The sequence below is a fragment of the Arabidopsis thaliana genome, chromosome 3 (assembly GCF_000001735.4).
Source record: "Arabidopsis thaliana chromosome 3, partial sequence".
Taxonomy (NCBI): Eukaryota; Viridiplantae; Streptophyta; class Magnoliopsida; order Brassicales; family Brassicaceae; genus Arabidopsis; species Arabidopsis thaliana.
The window spans coordinates 7,543,619-7,556,510 of NC_003074.8; the positions used below are offsets into that span (position 1 = coordinate 7,543,619).

The 12,892-nt window shown below is 36.1% G+C and overlaps 2 protein-coding genes across 4 annotated transcripts; both read right to left on the minus strand.

The window, feature by feature from the left end:
* Positions 1-153: 153 nt before the first annotated feature.
* Positions 154-10,064, minus strand: ALY3 (DNA binding protein). Of its 3 annotated transcripts, none has more exons than NM_001338533.1 (21): positions 9,815-10,064; positions 9,119-9,244; positions 8,658-8,756; positions 8,394-8,456; positions 8,235-8,312; positions 7,620-7,800; positions 6,952-7,211; positions 6,365-6,722; positions 5,661-5,738; positions 5,257-5,471; positions 5,104-5,160; positions 4,668-4,922; positions 4,340-4,518; positions 3,972-4,254; positions 3,473-3,694; positions 2,882-3,040; positions 2,314-2,460; positions 2,008-2,220; positions 1,584-1,853; positions 1,181-1,346; positions 154-768 (listed from the first exon to the last, which is right to left on the minus strand). In NM_001338533.1, the coding sequence occupies exons 2-20, from the start codon at positions 9,221-9,223 to the stop codon at positions 1,182-1,184; spliced, it is 3,387 nt and encodes a 1,128-aa protein (NP_001325833.1). In that variant the 5' UTR covers positions 9,224-9,244; positions 9,815-10,064; the 3' UTR covers positions 154-768; position 1,181. The 3 variants fall into 3 exon arrangements, with proteins under 3 accessions (NP_001325833.1, NP_001319608.1, NP_001325832.1); NM_001338532.1 differs by having other exon boundaries at positions 429-768; positions 5,245-5,471; positions 9,815-9,961; NM_001338534.1 differs by lacking the exon at positions 154-768 and having other exon boundaries at positions 818-1,346.
* Positions 10,065-10,346: 282 nt separating this feature from the next.
* AT3G21450 (Protein kinase superfamily protein) lies at positions 10,347-11,618 on the minus strand (the record flags this gene model as incomplete). The annotated part of the gene is made up of 6 exons (NM_113040.1): positions 10,347-10,547; positions 10,697-10,808; positions 10,895-11,048; positions 11,129-11,185; positions 11,274-11,388; positions 11,445-11,618. The coding sequence occupies 6 exons, from the start codon at positions 11,616-11,618 to the stop codon at positions 10,347-10,349; spliced, it is 813 nt and encodes a 270-aa protein (NP_188782.1).
* Between the last annotated feature and the right edge of the window lie 1,274 nt (positions 11,619-12,892).

Sequence of the window (12,892 nt, forward strand, 5' to 3'; positions counted from 1 at the left end):
GAGGGATATACTTAGGACTTGAGTGAAATCAAATCTTGGTCTTTTATTTTATCCTTCACGGGATGTGAAGTAGAATGCTCAAAGATTTATTTGGACAATTTGGATTTCGGAAGATAACATCATAAGAAAACAAGACAAAATAAAGAAAAAGGGTCCATTATTATTTTATTTGTTTTGCCAAACGCCAAAAGGCTTCCATTACACGACAAAGAACAAAATATTAAACTCTTTTTGATTATTAGTTAATAATGCCCCCATTAATAGTTACATCAGAAATGCATTGTGGGTTCTTAATTATTTGTCCTCATTGTCCCAAATGCATTCACTAGGATGATGTGGTTACACGTCAGGTTAATGGTGGAACCATATACTATGATAGTATGATATAACAAAATATCATATCAAAATGATTTAACCTAAGATTACGACTTAATCATTCTCGTATCGAATCAAATTGTTCACTTTGTTAGAAAAGCCACTTGTTCAGAAAATTTTGTTGCACATGCAGCCATTTTATTCTCACCACTTTAGGCTCTCCGTATATACGAATTACGAGTCACTTCAACGGTGGAAACTCTTTCGTTTTTCTAACTCTTTGTTGACGTGTTAATAAGGACAAAACCCCTAAGTCGACTTTATCTGACCCCAAAACAGGACCGGACCAATTTAGAGGGAGTCAGACTGAGCCAAACCAAACATCTTCTATCCCGAAATGGGACATAAAGGGACCGGGCTGGACCAATCGACAAGTCTTATCCACTCAGGGCTCTGCTTGCAGTCCAAAACAAGAAATGTCTACATTACATATTGTTGAATTCAAGTCACTTTCAAGCAAAATATTTTCCTAATTATAAAAATCTAAACAAAACCAGAAACACTGGAAAGTTTTTGATTTGAAGACAACTATACATAATGAAAGCAAGAATGAAATTTATTCAAACACGATAAGGAATGGAACTAGTTAGTACCTAATAAGACAATGACAATGGACCGTGACGCAGTCCCGTCTAACAAATGATGTGTTACATATAAATAAATGTGAAATCGAGAAACTGTTGTGAGTCACTCCAAATAAATGGGGTATATAAAAGGATTTTCTATAAGGAGATATTGATTTTACAAAGAGAAACAAGCATTATGAAGAGACACAAAGGTTAAGTTATGGTTTTAGGATTCTTACTTTAGGAGGGTACGAGGGCTAGAATCTGGTTTCTTATGATTCCCATGCACTTCTGAATCTCTGTATAGATCGGAAGGTTCTGCGAGCAGCAAGGCTGTAAACTCGCCACTGCCGAGTCTAGAACCTGGGCTACTTCACTTGGTGGGAATTGCCTCTCTGTACATTTCTGCATTGTGTTTTTATTCACAAAATTGCTGTGTTAGGATCACAAACTATGAACAAAAGAAGAACCCCAATACAAGATGACTAATGCAGCAACCACAGAGTGAGAGCATAAAGAACAGCAATAAGGGCTTAACTTTTTCTAATATCTAAATCTATGAAGAGAAAGGTAGAGCCTAATAATATAATTGGGCAGATGGCTCTCAGTACGAACATTACTGAGTGGGTTTAAGATTTTAACCTGAATCATAAGCAATGTAGCGATACATCGGGACACAAGATCGGACGGGACTTGCAGGTCATTTTGATCGGGTTGGTTTAGGTGGGAATCATTGGCAGGAGTTGAGCTAGGTGGATTTGGTGTAGAGGGAAGACGCTGATCCTGGCCACCTTGTGTTTGCTGGACTGATGATCCTTCTGTTTGATCTATTGAGAGCTGATTATTTACAAAATCAATGGCTTCTTCCATATTTACATTATTATTTTCGTCTTTTCTCAGTAACTCCAATGCCTGCACCAGAAACAGAGACAAAATCATTACGTAGCCGAAACTGTTGAACTTAGACCTTGCGAAGCGCAACCAATGATGAGTAAATTATCCACTCAGAAGCTTTTTCATATGTGAATCCCAAACATAGAAACAGGTGAACTCGTTATACACACACCTGTACAGCTCTGTATACCATTTTCCGTGCTTTTATTCTAGAACTTTCGACGATCTCAGACACATGGAATCCATTAGTGTCTGATGCATTATTGTCTTCGTATGTCAACTGACCATCAGGTTCCCCTGATTTACTCATGCGTCTTATTGATGAATATGGTACATTCTCCTGGTAAGTATTTCGTTGCCTCAAGCCAAGAAGTGCCAATGAAACCTGTGCATAGCAAGACACAAAATGCGATACATCAGAAGCTGTATGTAGTAAAGACAACAAGATGACTCATATAGTTCCTTCATAAACTCATGCCTGCTCATTGATTTCGCTTAGCTGAAAGAGAACTGCTGCATATTGTTTCTTAAAAGATTCAGAATCCTTTAGGGCATTATTATGTCCATCTTTCTGACTTTCCACAACCTCGTCGTTCATGCATTTTAGCTCCCTCAAAACTAGCTCCTGTAGTGTTGTAGATCAACAATTAGTTGAAATGGAAACCATAATGTCGAAAGAGCATGAAAAACATGGAAGACATGCATGAACGAGAAGGAAACTATATACAAATGGAGTGAATAAACATACCGAACCTCAAAATTTTATGAGTCCATTAAAGCATTAGTAATATTTATGATTTCATATTTTCTTATTAGTCAATTAGAAACTTTTATTCTATTCAACCACATCCTAATGAAATCTCTACTATAATGTGAAGGAAACAAAAAAATTAACGATAGCACGCCTGTTATGAATATGGAAAGATATAAAATGCAACCCGGCCATAGAAAAAGAAAATATAAGAGAGTTAAAATTGTATAGAAGACTGAGAATTAAGAACGGAAACATATCACATATGTATAGACTGAGAATTAACTGGCCAAACCTTCTTGTCAAGCGCACGCGTTAGTTCAGAAAGAGCTTGGACATCAGCTTCTCTTGCCTGGATTTGTCCAATACTTGAGGGCTGAGAATTAAACAATTGTAAAGCAAGAGCCTCATCAACTCCGTCTTGAGCTTGTGGATTTGAACTTGAGATATCTACCTGCAAATTTAAGGAAAAGTTGTATATGATTGAAATATATCTAGCAAGATTTAATTTAGCTGTAGCTAAGATGACTGTAGTCAAATGCTAAACAAAGCATTACTAGAAAAATTGGACGCACGTCTCAGAAAGAACTGTAATAGAACATTCACATTGTATTTTGTATAAGATTAGTAAGAGACTTGAATTATCAAACTAGCTCTCTAGGTAAATCTCCCAGGGTAGACTGATGCTAGTTACAATTATTGGTCCACAACTTCAGGCAGAGAAATTCCAAATATTGAATACCTTAGACGGAAATCCATCGATATTTAAGAAACTGGTAAACTAAGCCTAGTTCCTCCAGGTATGCAGAAAAATGAACTTCCATAAAGAATGTAGAATATAGAAAAGCTGAATATGAGGCATGGTATGATAGTCAGAAATACCAACCTTTTCCTGCTTTAGTGAATTGCTAATGTTATAATTTGGAGAGGACAAGAGATGGCCTGTCTCACACGAAAGTTTGGGATATCCTTCCAGCATGCTTTCCTTTGCCCGTTCATGCATTTTCTCCTCAATGGGATTCTGAATGTGATAATTTGAGAAAGCATAGTGCCTTGCCAGCGATGCTGGCATGTTTTCTAGAGGATTCAGTGGCATGCATTCAGTATCCTTCACCAAAAGAGAGATTTAAATGTTATCTAAAGGTTATGAACATTCAAATTCGTTCTAATTTTCAAGTCATGAACTTTTAAATTGATCAACTATCAAGTGCTCAATTACAGTTGTAGGAAATTCAGTAGCGATTCTATTCACCAAAACTATTCGAGACTTTGGTCAAATTCACAAATGTGCAGTGAACTGCTACGATTAGTTATCCTTTCGTTTACTTTCGTTTTCAATAGTCACAGTAATTTTTCAGAAAACGTTTGAGTGTAAGGAAGAGTACCTTAACAAATTCTACCCCTAATTCAGGGTTGTCAAACTGAATCCGGTACCTACAGTGATCAACAGTTAGGACATTGCCGTCATGAATCTCTCTTGACTTTGGATGCAGGCAAATGACTCTCTGTGAAACATTTAGAGGCCGGGCCAAATCCATTGGAAGTCCTTCCCTCATGCCCGTGTTTAGTTCATCATAATGTTTTCTTACAGAGTCCCTGTATAGGTATAGCTTTTCTTTTTCCTCCTTCAAAAACTGTTCAGAAAATCGCCTTGGTTTCCCAAGAGAACTGCACCAACAAAGTATGATTAAGGGAACATCCATATACACACGAAGAAAAGTAGAAAATTAACAGCATTTTAGTTAGTCATAACCTCCTTATGACACCCCATTCAACGCGAGTTAATCTAGGAACATGACCCAACCCTACATGATCCAAATACTCAACAAACTCTTGTCTGGCAAACCATGGATAGTCAATTGCACTGTAGAACCACTCAAAAATACACCATCTCCGTGCTCGGAAACTAGAAATGCAATGCGAAAACTTCTCCTGCAGAATAATAGGATATGGTATAAATATAATCAGGGAACTCACAGACTAAATTCCATAGAAATTAAAGATCTTAAGATTGAAAGATGTATCACTGCGGTTTCTTTATCATTTGGGAATAAAGTCTGAGTATCAGAAAGTTCACTCACTATAGTCTCAGAAATTTTCCCGTCATCAATAGTTAGAGGTTTCTCAGTTACTATCTTTCTTCTGCTCCTAACTTTAGTTGGCAAGTTAACTTGTTTTTTAATGACTGCATTTGATGGAGCTGACTCATCTTCTTCTACTATGTTGTTACTTGACGAAGTATGATCATGAGATTTGGCAGATTTCTTTTCATGTGAGTTTCGAATACTTGCGGACCGTTTACCTCTCCCAACAGGCTTATATTCCTCACCTATTCCCTACAACATCATAATCAGTCCTAAGATAAAAGCTACAAAAGGAAATCTTCGATGAAAAAAAGGGAAATAATCAAAAAATTTGGTTGCCAATGATATAATACATTCCAAAGAGGACGCCGATGGGTACTGTGTGGAATACTGTATAAATCATACGAGTTGTATTGTACAAGAAGACACATACCTTGCTATTACAAGGCTCTATGACTTGTGAGCTTGCAGCAAGCTCATCTTTAAGAACCTGCAGGAAGAGAACAGCTTCAACATGATCATGAATTCTGACAACAGAACAGTAATGGCAAGTCTGTCTTTGCTAAATATATACATTTTCTCTTACTTTAGCTGGTAATGCTTTCTGCCGTCTCTTTTGGATTAAAGAACTACTTGGACTTTTTCTCTCGAGTTCAGGGTTACAAAGGTCATTGCTGCCGTATCTTCTCTGTTTGGAGTTTCTAAGAGAACTACTTTTAGACATGGATGCCGGATCAGTCCCTTTAAAATCTGAAACATAAGCTTCTCCAGCTTTCTTTTCCTCAGCTTGAACTGATGACTCTGAAATTAAATCAAGATTAGATTGAGAAAGTAGATAACCAATATGAATTTTCATGAAAGTAAATCAGACTCTGAACTTAATTCCATATCAGTGTAATTATATGCTATGGCCAATAACATTAACAAGCTTAAGACACTCGTTCAAAATTATAAATGTGTATTGATTATAGGTCAAACATATGATCCCACCAGTATCAGTGGCAGTTTCAGGCATCATCAGCGATAGATCTGCCAGCGTATGGAGAGCATCACATGCTGTGTCTTCATCTGCAGAAAGCATTTAAAAAGAAAAAGAAGTTGAAGGGACGATATAAATAGTAAAAAATGAAACATGGCAACACTACCATGAATACACGCAAAGAATGGCTACAATTATTAGTTCAAATGAATGTCATGAGTTGAATTCCAAACAATCACAAAGGAGCTTCTATAGTTTGCCATCGCTAAGAAGATTCTTCAGGAAGAATGAAATCATAATCCATTAAGGATTTGGTTTATTTCAAAGCTCAGTAGCGAGCTCGTCTTAGATTAACAGAAACAGGCAGTAGTTACTCCCAAAGTTTATCAAGACCAAAAAACTGTCATGGAACAGAAATTTAAAGTTGACAAACACAAGACAGAGTGACCACCAAATACACTAGTAAGTCAAATTATGATTTTTCAATATACTTTATATAATAAGTGTATCAGCTAGTTGAGATGAAGTCTTATTTCTTTAACTGGATAACTGGACTATAACTGATGTTTTCCTAAGTTTAGGCATGTCTTCATCTGCATTTCTAGGTGTGCTTTGAATAAAGGAATTGAAGTTTTTAGTAATTCCGTTTTCTCCTACTTGGATATGCATTGCAAATAGGTTTATTTAGACAGAGAAGTGAGAGACTAGAACACACCTGCAGTAAAAAGACTTTTTTTACTTTTTCTCCTTGAAACTTTATATGTGAATTTCAAAGCCTTCCCTTCCCTTTCTTGTTCAAATTTCTCATCGGGAGCGCCTAAGCTTGGTGCTTCATCTGTACCACTGCAGGCTTCTTTTGCATCTTCTTCTTTAATGCCTACTCTCCTCCTATAGTATGTTCTTCCTTTTTGCTGCTTTTCCACGGCACTAGAACCTTCTCCATGTGTCAAGTCATTTCTACCTCCAGAATAATCCGCATTATCAGCTTCAGTGCTTCCTAAGCTTGGTTCACAGCGGACATCTTCCATATCAGTGGCATGAAGCTTGGCAATCGCCAAGTCAATATCGGCACGCTGAATATCATAATCTATCAGTCCATATTACTATAAAACAGTTCCTACTTACGCAAAACGGTTTATTTCCTTCTACTTTGATTTTGCAATAGGCTATCATGTAGGGAAACCGAGATAAGTTTCCTTAAAATATCTTCCTATAGTGCAGACTAGCAGCACACATTTTAATAATCACAAGCTTCATGAAGAGAGTACATGAATCATAATAAGTAATAGTAGAGGAGATTACCATTCTTTCACCCTTTTTATCAGGGGGGTACATCTTTGCTTTTCTATTTGGTGTGTGGGAGTTCTTTGTAGAGCCACCTCGTTGTGAAGCCTCAGCCAATGCTAATGCTATCTCATGTTCCATATCATCATCAGTATCATCCCCCTTCTGATTTAAACCTCTCTTAACAGGTGATAAATATCTTTCCCTAGTATCCTTCTCAAGGGTGTATGAGATAGGAATTCTAGGAGTCCTTTTTCCAACAGCACGAGGCATAGTCTCTTGGCACATGCAAATTACGATTAATAGAAAAGTTAGCAACTATTAGATCGTTTCCATTAGACAGATAGTTAATGATCCAATAAAATTCCGGGAGGGAAGATCATTTTTATCCCACTATATACATTTAGGGAGGGTACTAACTTGAGTTGCATCATCTCAAGATACTGTTTTCAATAAATTTAGTGTACAAGATAGGTGCTAGTAAAATAAAGGAAAGAGCAGTTCTATCTAAGCTGATTCTGCAAGGCATCAACAACATGCAACACCAGCAAGACTGCAATAGTTGAGAAAAACAAAATTTGCACGAAGCAAAGACTCATGCATATATATAACTGTATGTGCTCACGCAACTCATGCTTGTGAAATGGGGAACAGATTTTGAGGCAAAGAGAAACAGAGAACACTACCAGTACGTCTCTTCTTCAGCGATGGCATGAAGCCTGAGGAGGACCTAAATTGTAAGCGGTCAGACAGACCCTCTAGTCCTATAGAGGGATGATCTGAGGATTTTACTCTAGAGCGCTTAGGGGCTGACCTCGGAGTTTCAATGCCTTCATTATTTTCCTGCTCACTGTCACTTCCTCCATGCTAGAGAAGAGATAGACTCGTTACATAATAATATGAAACCAAACCCCATACTACCAAATTATATTCCTTCGCAACAGAAATGGAAATACTTAACTAACAAGGCTCAACAACAATCAACGTCACTAACGTCCGCAAAAAATCACAAAGTTAGCTGGCCATGTTTCTAAGATATGCATAATGCTTAACAAAGAAACACTAAACCAAACGAATGTTAGAATTTATCTTTCCTGAGCTAAACTATATTTTCAAGTGAAAAAATCTGAACAAACAAGAGTGCTAAACCCCTAGGTGGAACAAACTTAAGTTGGCAGATGTTCCATAGAAACGGGTGGAAGACATGTACAATTGTTTTGAGTTTCAAATGGAAGTAAGTATGCTGAACTGGACCAAGTGCGTGTTAGTTATAACATATTTGAACGGTTTCAAACTTTTACCAGAACAGAGTAGTGATCCGTCATCATTGCAGTTAGGCCAACCACAGATGCAGTGCCTTCCGGAAGAGACAAGTAAGCCTAAAGTACAGATGGCATAATATAAGTGGAAAATGTTTAGACAAAGATCACAATACAAATCAAGGAGGAGAACATGCTGACCTTATTCATAGTGTATAAGGCCTCTACCATTTCTGCAGAACGGCTATGTACAAATCCAGCAACCTACAACCATAGATGAAAAAACACCATAAATATTGCTGGTTCTGCAAACCAAAGTGATTATAAAAATGACATTCCCATACCCATAACATTTGGCGGAAACTATGGCAGCAATTTATTACCCTTCTTTTGGAATAATGTAATGTTTTACTACAAATCATATACCAAATCGTAAATAATGTCTATTTTGCTAATTGAACTAACCTTTTTCCATTCTTTTCCGAATTTGCGGTATCCTTCATAAAAGCGCTCTAACTCTTCCTTGCTCCACTGAGGACCTAACATGTCCGACAACTTCCTCTTCTGCAAGTAAGGAGCACTATAAGATATGCTTGGAGACCAGCTGATAAAATTGGTCGCAGAATAACAACAAACAAATTTGCTCGCACATTGGAGACAAGGGTAAAACAATGTCTCCTCCTTGAAATAGGAATTGAAACAAAAACAACAACTTAAACGTAGAAAATATTTGAGTAAATGTTGAAACAAGAACAAAGAAAGGTTATTACTTGGATCAATCAAGAAACAAAAAGTCTAGCAAATAACTAGGTATATCCTTCTACAGCGAAACTATGCTAAATTTCCCAATCAAATCTCAGGCTGAGCAATACATAACCCTACCTAAAGTTGAGGTCATCCAGTAAAACATTAGGAAAAAAGCTTACCCGTTGTTTAGTTTTGCTCATACTTTCTTCGTCTTTGTGAGGAGAAACAGCTTTAGCACGAGGCTTCTTCTTGTACTTAGATTTCTTTGATCTTGAGGGCGCCATAAGTTAAAGCTCTTCTGTTACCTGAAACATTCCCAAAATTGAACCCAAGTTTAGATTTTACCAAGATACAACAAACACAATAAATCATAAGCTCAATCCTTGATAGATACATCTATTTATCAGTTAATCATCTCCAAAGAAACTGACTACCAGTACTAATGAAACTAAAGTCTACATGCAAAACCCACCTCATACCAAAAAAGTGTGCTCATTATCAGTATCAACCCTACTTTCGCTCAATAGAATATGAAACCCAGAGAAGTTTAAGAAACAACTTGTCCAAATTAGAAAATCAATCTCCTTAAGCAACTCCAGCTAGTGAAATTTATGCGAATTCAAATCACAAGACCTGACACCCATCGATTTTGAGCTTCGAATTTCAAAATCCAAAGCTCAATAATCAGTGCGCAGATTCCCCAGAACCAAATTTTAAACTCACAAACTTCGCACCTAATCCAAAAAACTTTCCTACCGAATAAAAAACGAAAATTGCAGGACGAACGATTAAAAAAGCTCAAATTATTTGAAAATTCGATGAGAACAAATCAGAATTAAAAAAAAAAAAAAAAAGAGAAGATTGAAAGAGCTTACCTACACAAATCCAAAATCACTCGGAAGCCATCGCCGGGACTTGAAGAAGAAATTACAGAGAGAAATTAGAGAAATCCGGTAAGAGATCGGAATATGAACAGATCAGAGCTTCTTCGGGTTTTTTGAGCGATCGAAAGAGAGATTGAGGAAGATGAAGAAGCAGCAAAAACAAGAGATTGAAACAATTTTTGGGGATATAACCGCGAAAACTTTAAAATAAAAAGAAAAATAAATATTAGAAGAATCCGATAAAATGTAATTTTTCGTTATACAACTTTTGTTGCAGAGAGTCTCTCTATATAAATAATTTGCGAAGATTCAATCATTTTTTTAAAACAAACCTACAAATTAAATCCAATTCGGTTCGGTTCGCCTTTATAAATTGGATTTGGATTGGTTAAACCAAATTTAAACCACACAGTTCGAATCCAATGCGGTTTAATTCTGGTTTGTAATAGTCAAGTTGAATTTTATTATAGTCCTTTATAGGGGTTTTCGAAATAGACTGAAGCAACAACACCATGTCTTTCGCTTACTCAATGGTTATGTTAAAAAGCTCACTTCCTAGAGAAACCTCATGGTTCTCACTGATGACATTAAGGTAAATCGTCTCAAGCTCGGTCACGACCACATCCATCTTTGGGCGATTTATCGGGGGATATTCCAAGCATTCCGACGTAATTATCAGATAAGCTTGGAACGATGGTCTCGTGAATGTTTCTGCAGGTATATTCTTATCCCAAAATGTGTTTGTAAAAAGTCTCGGACTTATCTACAAATCACAAATAAATTTCCAAACAATATATTTTTAAGTACATACAATTAACAAACAAAAAAAAGTTGTAAATGGAGAAAGAGAGGGTTTTTTTTTCTATTACGTACCCATTGTAAAACTTCATAGTCTGATTGTAACAGTCCAGGGTTTTGACAGGTGATAAGCTCTAGAAGGAACAACCCGAAGCTATACACATCAATTGTCTCCTCTGAACCACCTCTATAGAAAATATTCATAAGAACATATTTGTTAGGACTTTGAAGGAATGATGTAACTTATATGATCATAAGTGAATTAATTAATACCTTGGATTAGCGAGATGAATATCACTTGCTTGAAGCAGTCCCAACATTGCCCCATCTGATACCTTGGCATTGAGGTTGGCATCGAGCAAAACTTTACTCGCCGTAAATCTCTTGTGTTGTACTGGAGGATCTAAGTTGTGCAAGTGTAGTAACCCTGAATTGAAAAACAGAGAGACTTTAATATTAGTTTTTAGAACAATCAATGTGAGTTTTGGATCATCCATTTTGATTTACCTTTGGCTGCATCAAGAGCTATAGATATTCTTTTCTTGAACGTTAAGTCGCTAGACTCTACTCAATAACCAAAAAGAGAGATGATCACATAAAAATGATGTATGGATCAAATTTCAAGAGTTTACTATAATGCATTACTTACCACCTAGATAATCTCGGACGCTACCGTTGACCATATACTCAAAGACGAGCGATTGGTTCTCGTCGTCGCAACAATAACCGAGCAGATTAACCAAATTTTTATGTTGGATGTAAGAAACCTGAGACACATACAACAATATGTCACAAATACATAAATTATTTTCAATGAAATCACCAATTTTTTGTTTGTGTGTACCTCATCCAAGAATCTAGGTTGGGGACTACACCACTCCCTTTTGATCACAACGGGCATGTCCTTGATCAGCCCAGTGTAAACTGTTCCGTGACTTCCATGCCCAATAGTATTATCCATGTCAAAATTGTTCGTTGCTTGCCTTAATTCCTCCATCGAGTACTCGATCAGGCGTTGTGGCGTCACTTGTAGACGTGAATTACAAGAGCATCAAAAGATGTAATTACTTTCATGATCAGCACATTAACTAATATGTTTAAATTAAATAATAAACCCAATAAAACTTAATATTTGTATATAGAAAAGACACATTTAAAAGACTTGTAAAAAACTTTTCTTTGTCTTTTTATTACATCAAATGTATTAAAAACACTAAGTGTGGTTATAATGTCAAGATTAGACTTACCGGTTGAACTCTTGAGGGAGTTTTTGCCACACAGTAATATGGAAATCCAGAAAAGAGCGATTAGAATCGCTATGATCGCAATTGGTGCAGCAATGTAAATAACCAACATTTTGTTATGCGTCAACATCGAGGAGAATCTGTTGGTGTTTCCAGACCAAAAAAAAGAAAAAAGACAACATTATGAATATAAATGATCATTAAATTATGTTTGTTTCAGTGCAATCAATGTCGGAAACAACATAGATATTAGTCAGATAAAATCTGTAAGGTCAAAATCAAATCTAACAACCTTCCCAGTCATTTTCACTTGACAATTAGAATTTTGTGGTGAAGCGAAGGTGACACTAGTGCGAAACTGAAAATCGCATTTGCATTCATTTGAAACTAAAATTCGTTGGTGAAACGACAGCTATACTAGTGAGAAAATCACAGTCATATATTATCATCTACTCGTGAGAAAAAAAAAATCACATACCTTTTTCAATAGATTTGAAATCAAAAGCGTTGGTGATCCCGTTGTAGTATATCTCTTCGGATAAGATAATATATAGAGAACATAGATTCGATAATCGTTTGTCGTTCAATTTATATTCTATACATGTAATCTTATTTGGAAAAGTTGTTTAAATGGTAAAATCAAACTAACTAAGAAATGTTTGACGACATTGAAAAGTTATTGTTAGGAAAAATATCTGACCAACTGGACTATACCAAATATCGAAAAAATCTCCAATATTAAATTGGTATTGGAAATAATCTTCACTACAAATTAGAACTGGTAATAGTGTGTTTAAACTGCTTCAATCCAGCTCATTACAAACACATTGTTATAAAGGAAGGTTGGTACATGAACACCTCTTTATGGATTAATTTGTCTACCATATATGCTCTACCATTATTCAAACCTCAAGAGCTTGCAAAATTTTTTCAAATACTAAATTTAACTATTTGTAATATCTCAATTATCTATCCAGACATATATATATACAAAGTACAAACTTCTATTTTGCCATCTAAAATGATT